This window comes from Dipodomys spectabilis, unplaced genomic scaffold, assembly GCF_019054845.1.
Source record: "Dipodomys spectabilis isolate Male_0828 unplaced genomic scaffold, ASM1905484v1 ptg000262l, whole genome shotgun sequence".
In the NCBI taxonomy this organism is placed as follows: domain Eukaryota; kingdom Metazoa; phylum Chordata; class Mammalia; order Rodentia; family Heteromyidae; genus Dipodomys; species Dipodomys spectabilis.
This window is the reverse complement of record NW_024870939.1, coordinates 1,855,164-1,872,617: the sequence shown is the minus strand read 5'-3', so window position 1 is coordinate 1,872,617 and position 17,454 is coordinate 1,855,164. Positions and strand designations below refer to the sequence as shown.

The window sequence follows — 17,454 nt, the reverse complement described above, 5'->3', positions numbered from 1 at the left end:
TGTCTGCAGGCAATATCCTTAGATTTTTCTCATTCTGTAAACAATGTTAGAAAATATAACTAAACCCCCAAATGTGTTTATCTTTTTGGCTTAATTTCTGGCTTTCTATCCATTCTAAAGTTTCTCTCTAGAGGAATTGCATTTTATTATACATAACTCTTTGTACCTAATTTGAGTATAAACACCACTGTGTTTACACTGAACCATGTGAATTGTACTGTTTTTGAGTCTGTAAAATTTTAATAAAACATTTATTTCAGTTTTAACTATATTTGTGCTTTCATTACTAAATTTAGGAGAAATAAACTTTTCTTCTCTCCATAAATTTGGAGTAAGAATTTTGACTCTTGGAACACATGAGAGTAGACATAAAAATGAACTAAAACCAGTCTCTAGTCTTTAGTGTTTGTAGCACTAAGAGTATTAGAGCATGAAAAACTTCAGTATCTGCTATGAAAATTATTCTTTGTAGGGCTGGGGATGTGGCTTACTGGTAGAGTGCTTGCCTAGCATGTATGAAGCCCCTGGGTTCGATTCCTCAGTACCACATAAACAGAAAAAGCTGAAAGTGGTGCTGTAGCTCAGTGGTAGAGTATGAACATTGAGCAAAAGAGGCTCAGGGACAGTGCTCAGGCTCAGTGTTCAAGTGCCCCCCTCCCCCCCCAAAAAAATCTTTGGGTACAAAATAGATCTATAAGTCAGTTTACTTTATAGGGATAGAACTGAGTATTTACTCATTATATCATGTGAAATGTGGAAATTAGGGAATTAACAGCAGGTTGTTCACACCTGTAATTTTAGCTACTTAGAAGTTTGAGATCTGGAGTATCTCAGTTTGAGCCAGGGAGAAAAGTCCTTTAGACTCAATCTCTAGAATACCCTAGCAAGAAACCAGTGTTGGAGATGTGGCTCAATTGGTGGACTGTCATCTGAGGAAGGAAGCTGAGCAAGTGCAATTCTTTGAATTCAAACTCTGGTACAGAAAAAAAAATTAAAAAAGCATAAAGAATAAAATTGTAACTCACAAGGTTTCTAAAGAAAAAAAGCTTAACATTTGTGTATTTTTCAGTTGCTCTATACTTTTGTGTATATTCAATGACATTCATACACATAATTTATGCATGTGTACCTATTTATAATTTCTAGAAATGTCAGATGTTATGAATATATTTGTAAAATCTTCTTTATTTCTTCAATTGGTGCACCATTATTGTAGTTTGCTGTCCACTAGGCTTATGTGTGGAGTTAATGGAGCAGTTCCTATTTCATTTCTCTGCTCTTAAAGCCTGTTTGATATATTGTTCTTAGATAAGATGTGAGGATGGGAAACTAGTAAGAGCAAATACTTAATCTTAGTCAAAATGCTGAAAGTGATAGATTTATTTTTTGAAAGTAGCATGTATTAGTTGTTCAGAGGGGCATTTCATTGTGACATTTCTACAAATGTATGCAATGTATTCTAATCGGTTTTACCTCCTTTGTCATTCTTTCTGGGCTCTTCCCTTGATCTATTTCTTAAATTTGCTATTAAGTAGTTGGACAAAGGGATTCAATTCCATAAGTGAGGTTTTGAGTACAGTGCTTCTTGATCAGTATTATCCGCTTCCATCAGTCTTTCCCATTTTCCCCTTTCTGTCCCTACCCTCAGGTTTCATAGTTTTTTTTTTTTTTTTTTGTCAGTTGGTCATGAGGCTTGAGTTCTGGGCCTGGACTCTGTCCCTGAGCACTTTAGCTCAAGGCTAGCTCTGTACCACTTGAATCACAGCGCCACTTCTGGCTTTTTCTATGTGGTGCTGAGGAATTGAATCCCAGGGCATGTGAGGCAACCAGTAAGCTACCTTCCCAGCCCCAGTTAACTTTAATTTTTATTTTTTTACATAATATACTTGGAATATAATGACTCCATTTGCTCACTGTTTTGATTTTGTTTTTGTTTTCCTTTTAATTTTGCCAGTCCTGGGGCTTGAACTCAGGGCCTGCTCACTATCCCTGAGCTACTTTTGCTCAAGGATGGCACTCCATCACTTGAGCCACAGTGCCACTACTCACTTTTTTTCTGTTTATGAGTTACTGAGGAATCCATCCCCAAAGCTTCATGTATGCTGGTCAAGCACTCTACCACTAAGCCACATTCCTAGCTCTTGCTTAACTGTCTTTAAGTTATTTTTGACAGGCACCTGTGGCTCATGCCTATTATACTAGCTAGATCTCAGGAGACTGAGATCTGAGGGATTGTGGTTTGAAGCCAGCCTGGCAGGAAAGTCTGTGAGACTGTTATCTCCAATTAATCACCAAAAAGCCAGAAATGGAGCTGTCACTTAAGTGGTAGAGGGCTAGCCTTGAGCAAAAAAGCTAAGGGACAGCATCCATGTTCTTGAGTTCAAGCCCTAGGACCAGCCCCAAATTTTTCTTTTTCATCTGACAATATTGCAAACATTATGCTGTTTTATTATTTTGATGTTTGAGATAGGGATCTCATTATATAACCCAGGCAGACCATGAATTCTTGATTCTTGTGCCTCTCCCTCAGTGCCTACAATCTAGCAGGTGTGTGCTCATTAGTAATGGTTATATCATAGTGTGTCTATCTAATTACTCATTATTAGGCATTTAGATTAGTTTTATTTGCTAACTGAAATAAATCAAGAAGCTCTATCTATCTATATCTTTTTGTATACCACTTGTTTTAATGACAATTATTTAGAATAATTTCTTTTGCTAAAGTTCTTTGTTGAAACTTACCAGCAAATTGTGAATTCCTAATTATTAGAACTGTCAACAACAATACAAATGACCATTTAAGACATTTTTCATTTTTGTTTGAATGATGCTTCCCCCCACCAGTATTATGGTTTAAACATCCTCTCTCAGTTTCTTTTTCATGCTCTAGTATTTGAGCCACACCTCAAGTTGGAACTTTTTGCTAGTTATTTGGAGTCTTATGACTCATGACTTGGCTTTGAACCAAAATTCTCAGATCTAAGCCTCCTGAGTGTCTAAGATTACAGGCATAAGCCACTAGTACCTTTGCAAAATTGTTTCATGTTTCAAAACTTATATTTGTGTACATAACAAGCCCATTTAATTTTCTTCATATGTTGCTCCCTTTTGTTTTTTTAAAATTTTTTTCCTGGTAGGTTCAATGTACATTAGAAAGGTTTGAATTTATTTCCTGTTTGTATGTTCTTTTTATGAGAACATGTTTTGTTATTGAGTCAGCTTTATCCAACTTTATCCTTTTATGCTTATGAAACTATGTATCAAATAAACAGTATCTTTTTTGTTGCTATAAAATGGCCCTCTGAGTTATTTGTTTCTCAGCAATATTCATTGTCTTAAAATACTTTATCTTATACTAGTATAGTCATTTCAGCTATTTTATGGCTACATTTCTGTGGCATATCATCTTTCATTTGTACTTTCAATCTATTTGTATCTTGGAGTCTAAAGTTTATTCATATAGACAAAATGTAGTTGGATTATGTCTTTTAAGTTCTGTTGGCGAATATTCACCTTTTAATTGGCATGTATATATAGTTCATTCACGCCTGATGTAATGACTGGTATGGTTGGATTTTGCTAGTTTTTCATTTCTTATTGTTTCTGTCCCACTTTTACTGCTTTCTTTTTTGTTACAGTATTTTATAGTATACTATTTTAGTTTTTCTGTTGATTTTTTTGTTATATCTTTAGGTTTATTTTTTTTGAGGTTGCTCTGTGTGTCATAAAATGCATCTTATCACATTTTTTAGGTTTTTTAAATAAAAAAATCGGTGTGTTTGGTAATAGTTTTGTTTCAACATAGTTTGCTTTTTCCTTTTTTGCCACTATTGTCATATATATGATAAACTCAATAATATAGGATTATCATTGCTTTCATTTTTTCATTTTTAAAAGATAAGTAGCAACACTTTTAAAATATTTTATGTTTAGCACATCTATATATCTATATCTATACATTTATCTATCTTATCTGCCTTCTGTCTATCTATCCATCTTTCTTATGCTTTTCACTTTTTTTCCTCCTGTGAATTTTCTGCCTGATATAATTTCCTTTCAGGTTTCCTTTGGTCTTTCTTTCTTTAAAAAAAAAAAATATTGTAAAGGTGATGTCCAGAGGGGTTACAGGTATTGAGTACATTTCTTTTTTTTTTTTTTAATTATTTTTTATTGTGAAAATACTGTACAGAGGGGTTACAATTACATGAGCAAGATAATGAGTACATTTCTTATCAAGCATTGTAGCCTCCTCCTTTGTTTCCCCTTCCCATCTCTTCCCATCCTCCCCCAGCCCCCCCCAACCCCCCCCCCCCACATCAAATACAGTGAAAGCAGGGGTTATACTGTGGGGGAGGGACATACAAAGCAACAAAGAAATAATCTTATAAATGTGTTAGAAACAAGTGCATGAAAGAAAAAAAAACATTTGAATACATATCTTAGGGTTCATTTCCCTAACATCTCCTTATCTGACCTTTTCTGCTTGACTCAGACATATACTAGTTATTGCAAATAAGGGAAACCATGGGACCTATATTTCTTTGGGCCTGGCTTACTTCATTTCTTTTTGAATAATGTCACTCTTTTGGTGTTTCCTAAAGGCAGATATGTGAGCAAGGAGTTTTCTGTTTTTGTTATCTCAGTATATTTTTTCTTTTATTTTTAAAGAATAATCATCAGGCTGGACTGCTGGTAGCTCATACTTGTAATCTTAGTTATTCAAAAGGTTGTGATCTAAGGATTGTGATTCAAAGCCAACCCAGGGAGGAAAGTTTGTGGGACTCTTTTATCTCCAATTAACTACCAGGAAACCAGAAGTGGCCCTGTGGCTCAAAGTGATAGAGCAGTAGCTTTGAGCAAAAAAGTTTAAGGACAATACCCAAGCCCTGAGTTTAAGCCCCAAAAGTGACCAAGGGTGGGGGAGGGGAGAATAATTATCAACTAACAGCCAGATTTTGGGCTAAAACATAAAAGTCAGTAAGCTTTCTTCTCTTTTGCCAGTGGATTTGTACATGGGTTTGTACAAGCTTGTTGATTTCTTTTCTCCTCTTTCTTTCCTTATTCTCTTTCCTCCCCTTTCTCTCTTTCTTCCTTGGCTCTTTTCTCTATCCTTCCTCTCCCTTCATCTTCCTCTCCCTCTCTTTTCTCCTTTGTCTCCTTCCTTTTCCTTTCTCCCTCTCCCTCCCATCCTCTTCCCTCTCTCTTTCTTTCTCCCTTCCCTTCTCTCTTCTCCCCTCTCTCCTTCCTTCCCTCCTCTTCCTCTCTGTCCCCCTCCCATCTTCATCTCCCTCCAGTCTCCCCGCGCCCCTCGATGCCCCTCTCCTCTGTCCCCTCCCCTCTCCCTTTTCCTCTCCTCTGTCTCCCTTCCTTCATTTCTTCTCTCCTTTCCCCCTTTCCTCTTTGTCACTATGTAGTCTAGGCTAACCTCAGACTTACTCTGTATCCTAGATTGACATTGAACTCAGGTTTGCCTGACTTGGCCTGAATGATGGGTTTATAGCCATTGTGCTGGTTGAACTTTTACTTTATGCCAGATTTTGTTAACCCTCCTCTGTATAGCTAAGGGCAATTGGAGGTGTCCTCACATGTGTGCATAATCTCTTAGGTACGGATGTACAGAGAGTTTAACAAATATTTCTGTATCTTTCTTGTTTTTATGAACTTCCTTGCTAAATTTCTGTTTGGTTCTTTACTCTTTCTTTGTCCCAATATTTTTTACATTTTTTCATGTTTACTTATTTTTTGGTTTGGTTATGGGTTTGAACTCTGGGCTTAGGCGCTATCCCTTTGCTCTTTAGCTCAAGGCGAGCGCTCTACTGGTTGAGCCACAGCGCCACTTCTGGTTTTCTAGTGGTTTATTGGAGATAAGAGTCTTATGGACTTTCCTGCCTGGACTGGCTTTGAACTGTGATTCTCAGATCTCAGCCTCCTGAGTAGCTAGGATTACAGGCATGAGCCACTGCACCTGGCTTTCATGTTTATTTTTTAAAATGAATTTTGCTATTTTTACTATCAGTGCTATTGATATGTGTCTCCCCCACCCCTCGTTTTCCAAATCATCATTCTGAGTTACTGAGACTGTTATTTTTCTTGATTAGCTATTAGGAACAAGAGAATTCTTAGAGAGAAGTGGTGGTGGGAGAATGGTGGCAGTACCCCTAGAGTTGAGTGGGTTTTCATGGACAAACGTTTCTTGACTTATTCTCCTTTGGTCAGTTTTCAGAATCTTGGAAATGGTTGTTTGGGATAGGGTTTTGCTTTAGGTTTTTTTTGTTCCCCTTGGGAGGGTGGTTTAAGGAAACTGGGTCATGAGATTATTAGGATAAAGAAAGGTCAGAAAGTGAACTCAACAAACCAACAGGCTTTATTTGGGAAATAAGCCTAGGAAGGGTAGACAAATGGCTTATCCTACACCCCCTTAAAACTTGGAGTCTTTAAATATTAGATGGAAAAAGTGAAGTTGGGGAGTGGGCCGATGAAAGTGGGATGAGATGGAGGTGAGATTGGTGACTAAGGAATTTCAAGGTCTCAGCAGCCTCTGTGTTGATCAGGAGTGTCAGCATCAGATGTGGCCTTGGTTTCAGGCTCTCTTCCAAGACTACTGGCACACTTGTTCAAGGGGAAGGGGAGGAGAGAGACAATTCAGCAGCAATTCTAAGTTATGTCTGTCCAGGGGGAAGTAGGTGCTTTAGGTTAAGTCATTTTCCATGTTTTCCAGGCTCTTCCTTCTGCCATATTTCATTTTATAGTAAGAAATTTTTTTAATGCATTTTTATTGTGAAAATACCATACAGAGGGGTTATGATTACATGAGCAAGGTAATAAGTACATTTCTTATCAAGCATTGTTGCCTCCTCCTTTGTTTTTCCCCTACCATCCCTGCCCTCCCATCTCCACGACTGCACTCCCCCCTCCCCCACCAAAGTTGTAAAGTTCATTTTCAACATAGCATCTTGTACGTCTCTAGTAAGAATTTTTTGACATTTAGATTATTTGTTTACATTCATTATATAACTAATTTTGTTGTTACATATTCTGGACTTTTTGCATTCTTGGGATAAAATCTTTTTAAATTTTGATTCATAAGTGGTAGTTTTTTAAAGTGCATGTTGATTTTTTAATAACTTGAGGCTCTTCCATTGATGTTTTTATGAAAACTCAGTACTAGATTTGTCTTTATGTATAGTGAAAAATCAGGCTGAAAGTTTTTCTGAGTCACATATCTGTGATACTGCAAATTAGTAAGTTCAGCTAATGGTGATCAATTCCTTCTGTAGACATTATCCTGCACTGAAAACTCTGGAACACCTAGAGCATACCTATCTGCCTCAAGTAAGCCACTATCGATTCTGCAAAGTGATGCTGGACAATATCCCCAAGCTACGAGAAGAAATAAAGGATGTTTCTATGTCTGATCTCAAAGATTTCCTGGAGAGCATCCGCAAGCATTCAGACAAAATTGGAGAGACTGCAATGAAGCAAGTAGGTCTTGGGTTTACGATAGGTTGGTCAGTGGGTTTGCAAATATTCAGTTAAATATAGACATCTCTTTGCTAAGTGTCTTAAATGTTTCTTATCATTTAAGGGAAGTTCTTCATGATTAAATTTTTTTTATCTTAATAGAGCAATGGACTACTATTGACTAGTATATTGTTTTGCTCTGTAAATGTTCCATAAATATTGACTGGTTGTGATGATTTATATTGGAGGTTGAAGGAAATTTAATGCAAAAAAAATATTTCACTTGACTTAGAAATATTTATCTATGATTTTGAAGCTTGTCTTTTAATGTTCTGATTCTAGTTACTGACTTAAATTATGTTGCATGTGCCTTTGCATGATTATTTACTATGTAAGTATGCTGTCTTATTTATACATGAATATTTCTGATAATAACTTTTTGTCAATGACAAAAAGTCACTTGAGACATGCTGTGATTATTATCACAGATAGGGACTTATTTATAATTTATACATTAACAAATGTGTTAAAAATATTTAGGTTTGTTTTCCTTTAAATATCATCATGTCTAAGTCACTAAAGCCACAAAGAATGTTTGGCTTTCTTTTTCATCATGAATAAAAGACCAGTAAAGATTTGGAATAGTACTTTCTCTTTTAAAATTTAAGTCATATTGGTTTTATTAAAACTTTTCAAGGTGACTGATGATGTAGCCTACAACAATAAATAGGTGATTTAGTTTATGAAGAGTCATTTTAGTTTTTATAAACACCAAAGTTTTTGAACAGGTGATTTGTAGTTCTTACCATTCTGTGAGGAATGAGGCAATAAACTGTATTTGGAGTCATGGTTTAGTTTTCAACTAGCCTAGATAATTATAGTTCACATATCTGATCCTACAAAAGAGATTTGCCAAATACCGGTTTCTAATGCAATGGAGATAATTTCCCTCTTTTAAAGTGTTAAGTTTAAAAGTAATTGATGAAAACATGACAGAAATAATCATAGCACATTTTTTTTTACAGTGAAAAAACGAAAGTGGTTGGAGGTATGGCTCAGTTGGTGGAACACTAGTCTTATGAGCTAATCAGGGAGGGAAAGTTATAGGTACTGAGTTCAAGTCCTGGTCTTGGGCCTAAAAATCAAGTAATGAGAGTATAGTGGAATACATAGTATTTTTTGAGCTGGTAATGTACTTCGCTGATAGATCACTTGCCTTACATACATATCCTGTGTTTGAACCCAACACTAATGTGTATATATGTAGTCTAGGAGACTCTTATCTCAAAAACAAAGAGCGGAGTGTAGCGCAAATGGAGAATGAATGTCTGCAAATGTGAGGTCCTAGTTTCAATCCCCAGTACTGCCACCCAGTACTTCCCAAATATATACACATGATACATACACACATATTAGACAGACATATACACATATACCTTTGCATTGCTGTATATAGGGAGAAAGATACATTGCAAGACAAACCTTTACTATTGTGAGTAATTTCTGCTTTTTTATTTTAGGTATCAATTTTGGGAACACAGGGCCTGTCCCTGAGCTTTTTTTGCTTGAGGCTAGCACTCACCCACTTGAGCTCCACTTTAGGCTTTTTGGTAGTTAATTGGAGATAAGAGTCTCATTGACTTTCCTGCTCAGGCTGAGTTTATGTCCCAGTATTAGCATGTACGACGGACACACATATACATGTATGTTACATATATTTAATCTTCTGTAGTATCTGGAAAGAAAGGGTAATATGAGACTACTCCATATTTTGTGCATAGCAGATGTTTGTGTGCTTTTTAAAATTCATAGATGTTAAAGGAGTGGTGATGCTTTATTTTTCATTTGTATAGAACCTCAAATGATGTTTCTGATTTGTGGGCTTTTCCTCCCCACAATGGTAATTTAGGGATTTAAGACTCTTTCCTTTGTGTTGCTGTGCTAAAGATACACTAAAGATATTTAGTGTATCTTCCAAGGAAATACCATTGAAGATGGGTGCCAGCTTCAGTTACTGGCTCATGCCAGTAATCCTGGCTACTCAGGAGGCTGAGATCTGAGGATTGTGGTTCAAAGCCAGACTGGGCAGGAAAGTCCATGGAACGCTTATCTCCAATTAACTATCAGAAAACTGGAAGTGGCGCCTTGGCTCAAAGTGGTAGAGCACTAGCCTTGAGTGAATAAGCTCAGGATCAGTGCTTGGCCCTGTGAAGCCCCACAACCAACCAAAACCAAAACCAAAACAAAACAAAACAAAAAAAAGAGAAAATACACTTGAAGGGGAAAGTCCAAAGAGTATTGCATATGAGGTTTTTTTTTTTTAGGGGCAGGTATGGAGACTACACATATTACTTGCATTCACATTTTATTGGTCAAAACTCAGTTACATAACCTCATCTACCTACAAGTACAGCTAGCAAATGTAGGGTTACACTGTCCCAAAAATGAGGATGTAAGTTTGGTGAATAGTAGCTAGTAGTCATTAACTTTATCTTCCCAATCCATTCAAGTATAGAACACACTTCCCTCCTTTTCTAAGGGAGGAAACCCAGAGGCTCATCTTGTTAGGGCATCCATTATAAAGAGTAGTATCTTCAGGGATGCTCACCTCTGTGCATCAGATTCAGTGTGGCTATCCATGGGCTGCTGACCACTCAACTAAAATTATAAGTTACCTACACTGGTGTCAGCATGGCTGAAGGGGAAATGACACCCCTTACAACTAGTACTCTTTAAATATTAGATGGAAAAAGTGAAGTTGGGGAGTGGGCACATTGAAGTGAGATGAGATGGAGGTGAGGTTGTTGGTTGTCAGGGGTGTCAGCATCAGATGTAGCCTTGGTTTCAGGCTCCATACTTGTACCAAACCAAGTAGAGTGTGTTCACATGTAGATGGATCAAGAGGAAATTACAACAATGAGGACAACTAGTGCTGATAGTCTGCCTTCACATAATTAGTGGAGCTAAAAGCCTTGTGATTATTTCATTGGGAGATTTAGCTTTCTCTTAATTTAAAAATAAACATGACCCACATTATGAAGTTTTTCCTGAGTTGTTTGTACGCTAACTCAACTTCACTATAATATTCCTGGGGTTTTCTCTTCCCTCAAGTATCTGGAATAAATATATCACACTGATAGTAGAAATGAGATTCCATTCACTAAATTTACTTTTGACTTTGACTTTGAAACTAATGCTGTATGGTATGAAATTGAAGTAAATTTGTCTTTGCATGAATTAAATGCTCCTATATATGTTTTTTATTATATAGTCTAACCTTTAAAATATTTAAGAATATGAAAGTGGTTATTCAAAATGTTGCCTTAAACATAATATATAAACAGTCTAAATGCTTATATAGTACATACCGGGGGCCAAGAACGACCACAGGTCATTATCAAATATAGTAGATTTGGTCATGCACAATGGATCTGCCTTTTTAAAAGATGTATGGGAAAAATGTATTTTTTATATTATCATTGGAATAAACTTATGTTTCTTTAGTAGTTTCCTCTTATTACATGTCTAAAAAAGTTAGTTTTCTTATGTTTGTCTATATAGTTACTATCTTCCTTTGCTTGGGTATGAGTGGTATTTTCTTAAGTCAAACATTATAGCTGCATGATAGAAATACTAAATAGATTTTACTTCACTTTTACTTCTCATTTCTTTGCATGGTTAGTTTTTTTTAATTTCCTTTTTCTCTTTCTGTTGCTTCTTTTGGTTTTTCTTTCTGCATTTTTTTCTGTTCTCTTTCCTTTTCCTTTTTCCTCTTCTAGAAATCCTATTTTTATAAGATGTGAGTTTTCAGTTTCTTTCTGAGTGTGCTTTCATGTTGCCTACTCCAATTGGGAATATTTATTTTTTAAGTCCACCATAATATACGTTTTAAAGGTACAATAAAATTTGTATCTATTTATACATATGTATGTGCATAGATACATAGGAACATACATATACATATTCAAAAGTATGGAGGGCATTGGGTGACGATCATATATACATGACATACAAATGTGAAAATGACTGACATGAATAAATCTATTATTTACTGCTAATTAAATGAAAAAATATAATTTTTGGAGTCAGGAAAGCAACAGCAAGATTTGGAACTCCAACAAATGGACTGGGCAAACTAATACAGACTTTATTTTCCTGCTTTGTTATTAATGGTAATAATATATAGTAATAAATATGACATTTTAAACTTTTTGTTTTGAGACGTGTTATTTTCAGTGTTTATTTTGGGGTCTTGATAGTTTGGTATCAACTATGTGCCTTTTTATTATCTCATTAGGGAATATATTAAGCAAACTGATTTAGGAAAGTATTTTGGAAGGGAAGTTTTTTTGTTTTTTGTTTTAAAATTATTTTTGTTGTATTTAAATTCCAAAAGATCTTTATTATTATTTTAAGGTTTTAGTGTTAAGATTGTAATTTAAAGCAAGACAAAAACAACAATAAAAACAAATTATATTTTCAGTGAAGTCTTTAAATGACAATGAGAAATCAGTGCTAGGTCTCTTTGAATAGGTAATTGAGACCATAGAAAGTAAGACTTACGTTGATTGCTTTTGTTTCTGGGGATTTGATTTTGGGCTTTCAGCTGTTGTACAGTATCCTGATGTAGAGATGATACCTGATGTTTCATTTCACTTCTGATGTCTGTTTCATGTTTACTAGGTTGAGGTATGTACCAAGTTTCTCATCTTATGGTATGCTATAGATCTTGGTATAAAGAATTCATTTTATTGGTAGGCTGTAGTTAGATCTCTGCCACGTGTTTAGAATATTATGAAACTCAGCTTGAGGCTTGGAGCTACAGTGTTCCTCAGAGCCCCATGGTGTGCTTCTGACCTGGGTGATAACTCTTAATGGCCCTGAAGAAACCCAATTGAGAATTCCAAGGACTGTTCTGCTCTCAGCACGTGCTATAATCTTGTCCTCTGCCAGATGTTTTCTTTGCTGAGCTTGAAAGCACCATCAAAATAATGCTAAGGGAACTGATATGTGAGGAAATAAAAATAAAGGGAAGAAAAGAAATATTCAGCATGTTCAGAAGAGCTAGAGCAAGGGACCTCTGGATCATATACAAGAAAGGAATCTCGCTAAGTTGTATTTTCTCTTTTAAATCTCTGTAAATTTTAGCAATTATCCCTAATAAAGACTAATTATATCCATTTTTTGTATATACATAATTTTAAAAAGATTCATGAACTTACTAACAACTGCTATAAACAGAGTATTCTGTCATTTTCCAAGATTTCTTTGTGTTACCCTTTGAGGACAAACCTTCCCTCCATGCGTAAACTCCCCTCTCCCTACAAGTATTAATTTTGTTTTCCACTCTTACTTTTTGTTTTCCCAGTTATTGTGTAAGTTGGATAATATGAGGTAATAGAGCTGTTTAGTATCATCATTATGGTGAGGACTATACAATTCTATGTCCTTGTTGAAACTCATGGAACTGTACACTTACATTAAGGTCTATGACGTGTAAATTAATGTTTTCACCAGCTTACATTTCTGTTACTAAAGGGCCATGCTTGAATATGAAAATTAATGAATATTTTATCTTTCTTGCTTGAAGTCTTCTCAAGGATTGATCTAGAAGTGGTACATTCATATGGGGAAGAAACAGTTTACCTTTAAAAACAAAACAAAAAAATCCCAAAAAACAAAAAACACAAAAGAAACATGTCCAGTTAGGTGCCAGTGGCTACTCCTGTAACCTCAGCTGAGATCTGAGGAAAACTGTTCAAAGCCAGCCCAGGAAGGAAAGTCCCATGAATTTTATCTCCAATTAACCAGCAAAAAGATGGAAGTAGAGGTTTGGTTTAAATTGTAGAGTGTTAACCTTCATTGAAAAAGCTAAAGGACAGTGCGTAGGCCCTGAATTCAAGCCCTAATACAGGATACAGGTAGGTACATGTGTATACACATAGGCATGCACATGTACATACACACACACACTCAAATTCATGTTCAGACAATAACTATATAGCATTTTCAAGATAACTTACTTGGATTTTATTCTTCTATTCTAATGGAGTTTGGTTTATTCTTTCCTGTGACATTAACCAGGTAATGAGGATTACAAGAACTTTAATTCTCATTGTGGTATTCATTTGTTAAGAACATGTTTTTTTTAAAACCCCTTTGTTTATATCACCAGAGAAATGAATCTCTAATTTAAACAGAAAACTTTAAATTTTTGCAATTGAAAAGTGACAGATGGCCACCTAAATTGTTCTTTTTTTCTAGGTCTATGTGGTCTTTAGGGTTGGAGACTTTGAGTAAGACTGGATAGATTCTTTGTTTTTGTTTTTTGTTCTTCATTAGAAGGCGAATGTATAAAGCACTGTACTTAGATGGTTAAGAACTGGCAAGAATGGCAAATGCTCAGGTAATTGGATTTGAATTTTTCACCCATAGATTATTATTTCTTTTGTGAGATGGCAACCAAACAAGGCATTCTCAAGTTTGTACTTTGGCCTGCAAGTTTTTAAATGACTATATTTTATTTGTTTTGAATGCTTGCAAAAAAGTTTTGTTGATAAGTTGAGGCTCTTATACTTTCCTGACATACTTTTCTAATTGCATACTTATACTAAATTTAGAACAGCTTTCAGTTATTACAATTGTGTGCCTGTGTATATACATGCAGAGGTGAAAATTCCCTTCAGATTAGGGGTTTCAAAGCCTTTGTCAGATTTTAGTGTGTGTGTGTGTGTGTGTATGTGTGTGTGTGTGTGTGTGTGTGTGTGTATGTCTGTGTGTGTGAGAGACAGAGAGACAGAGAGACAGAGAGAGACAGAAAGAAAGAGAAAGAGAGAGAATGAAATTTGTGTATTTGCTTGAATTCAGTATTCAGCTAAACCGTTAAGTCTTTGATTTATTATTTTTATGTATTTGAAGATTTTTGAAAATAGGAAAAAGATTTCAGAAATCCAAGTGGCTAGTTATAGGAGATGATCACTTTCAGTCATAGTGAGAAGTTAAAGAGATTGGGAGGAAAGTAGGGAATTTGAGAGCCCTTCTCTTTTTTAACTGTCTTGGAATGCTGATGGTTAAGATATCTTCTGTGCTGAGGCCATAAAGAAAGTGAACTTGAACTTACAAGTGGCTTCAGAATACTAGATGTCAAAGGAAATCAGAGGTTGGGGTTTGGAAGAGGGGAGCTTGTAGCTAGAATAGACTCTAGGAAATATGCAACTAAAGATGAAAATCATTTACTGACAGTTTCTAGAAGACATGTATCTGAATTGGTCTCATGTTTTGTTCCTACAGAATGTAGCACGTTGTCTTGTACAAAATAAGAGTTTGGGATTTTTTTAAAGTAACATTTTCAGTATGTATGTATTTATATATGTATTTTGTGCTGGTACTGAGGCTTGGGCATGGTCCCTTAGCTTTTTCCAAGACTAGCACTCTTAATACTAGGCATATTATTATTGGTTAACAAATCATCCTCAAATTTAATGGCTTAGTAAATTATTAGTATTTCTTTGATTGTATAGATCAGCCCTACAAGGCTTGGTGCAGCTAGAGAGTTTATCTGTTTGTTTCAGCTGGAATCATTCCACTTGGTGGCTGGCACTAGGTTGCCAGATGTTTAATAGGTTGTCCTGGTTCCTTACATGGTTTCTTTCCTCCCAATAGGCTAGCCTGTGCTTCATCAGATTATAGTAGTCTTATTGAGAGAATTTAAACTGCCAGGCTCCTTTTGGCCTTTGCCAAAAGTTGGTAATTTTATCCAGTTTTTTTTTTTAAGCCAAAATAAATTACAAAATCAACTGAGACCGAAGAAGATGGAGAAATCAGTGTCTTCTTCCTTTTGTTAGAAGTAGAAATGTTCTCAATGCAAATGGTCCTGGCACAGGATTGTGATATTCATTGGTGACCATTGTTACAATACTGATTGCATACATGCAAGAGGATAAATTTTACCTCTATTTTTTGGTTATTTACGTATGGTAGTATTGTTAATATTCTATGCCAACCCAAGGAATATTTGAGGAATATTTAAAGCCATTTATTCATTTTATACAAGTCGACTATAATTGGACAGTCTTACTATTTTTTTTTTTAAATACTGGTATTGTGACTTGAACTCAGGGCTTTGTGCTGTTTTTTGGCTTGCTTGCTCACAGCCAGTGCTTTACTATTGTGCCTGGCTTTATGCTGGTTAATTGGAGATTGAGTCTTGTAGACTTTTCTGACTGGGCTGCCTTTGAACTGAGATCCTCTTATCTCAGCCTCTTGAATAGCTAGAATTATAGACATGAGACACAAGTGCCCAGAAATTTTACCTAATTTTATTCAACTAAACACATATAACTTAAAATATATTAGAGTAAGCTGAAAGAAAATTACCAAACATTCTGCATTAGTAGACTTAGCGTAGTGTATCATGTGGTACATAAATATATATGGAGAATAATGGTATTGGTGTAATTCCTTAAATCAAACCTTAGTAAAGCTTAGTTAAGATGAAAAATAAATATAAATACTGGTGGATTTTTTTTTGGTAACCTTAGATGTACCACTCCTCGGAGATATCCATCTAACTAGTATGGAGTATGTTGGTATTGATGTGTCTGTGTCCACAATGACAGATATAATTCAGGGTTTTATACTCTAATATACTGGACTGAATCTTAGAGTCCTTCTCAAAGCCAAGTTCTAGACTAGCCTTCACAAACAGATCATAAGCATCATATTAGATAAAATCCATTTGTTTTGCTGGTAATGAGAGACTAATTTTACTTATGGAAGAGGTAGGATGTTCATGTATTATAGATATTTTAGGAAAGTGTGTGTGTGTGTGTGTGTGTGTGTGTGTGTGTGTGTGTGTGTGTTTAGGTGCATGTGTATGGACAATGTATATGGAGGAGTTGGGAAGATTCTAGGTTACTATCTACATTTTAGAAAGTTTTCTCCTCAAAAGTTATTAATGGCAAAGTTCCTTTGGTTTCTATAGCTAAGGAATAAGCTTATAGTGGCACATGCATATAAATTGTAGATACTCAGGAGGCTGAGATCTGAGAATTGCAGTTCAAAGCCAGCAGGAAAGTCTTGTGACATTCTTTTTATTTTTTTAATTTTAATTTTATTATTATTATTATTATATTTTGGGTCCAGTCATGGGGCCTGAACTCTGGGCCTGAGCGCTGTCCCTCAGCTCTTCAGCTCAAGGCTAGCGCTCTACCACTTGAGCCACAGCACCACTTCCGGCTTTTTTCTTTTTGCTTATGTGGTGCTGAGGAATCAAACCCAGGGCCTTAGGCATGCAAGGCAAGCGCTCTACCACTGAGCCAACTTCCCAGCCCAAATCTGTGACATTCTTATCTCTACCTAACCACCTAAAAGTCAGAAGTAGAGCTGTAGCTCAAGTAGTTGTAGCTCAAGGTCTGGCCTTTACTTAAAAAGTTAAGAGATAGTGCCCAAGCCCTGACTTTAATCCCCAGTACTGGTGTGCTCGTGTGTTTATGTACATGCTCACTCACACACAAATACACACAAATGTATATTCAACCTGTGCATATGATGGGAAAGAAAAACAAGTATTCCCCATATTTGCTTTAATCTTCTCCACAAAAAGTATAGTTTTTGTTATTTATAAATTTGCTAATCTACATGGAGGGCCTATTGTATGACACATTTTTGCTTTCATTAAGTTTACTACTTGAAAAACCTTACTAAATTTTAGTGTACTCACAGGTACTTCTTTTATGGATATGTCTTTTCTTCATTCATTGACCAAAGAGAATGTTTCTTCCATGCAGCCAGTAGGATTAACAGATGGTCCAGCTGAACCCCAGAGCATCCTGCCTCCTTTCCTGTTTGACCCCATAACCTCTCCCCTGGTTGGCAATGTGCTGGTGTTGACAGTTCTTCTAGTTCAGCCAGAGGTGAAAGATAATTGCTTGTGGAGTAGCGGCTGGGATGGTATGTGTTTTTGCAGCAAGCATCCCCACCCCCGTCCCCAGG

The 17,454-nt window shown here is 35.9% G+C and overlaps 1 protein-coding gene across 3 annotated transcripts in view; it reads left to right on the top strand.

Annotated features, from left to right (window-relative positions):
• The window catches only part of Exoc6b (exocyst complex component 6B), a 564,774-nt gene that overhangs the window by 118,149 nt on the left and 429,171 nt on the right, over positions 1-17,454 (top strand). For all 3 annotated transcript variants that reach the window (XR_006150728.1, XM_042699684.1, XM_042699683.1), the window contains one exon: positions 7,278-7,482. Coding sequence is in view for 2 of the 3 variants with exons in the window: in XM_042699684.1 (XP_042555618.1) it covers positions 7,278-7,482 (205 nt within the window). In the remaining variant the exon portion in view is untranslated. The remainder of the gene's footprint in view (positions 1-7,277; positions 7,483-17,454) is intronic.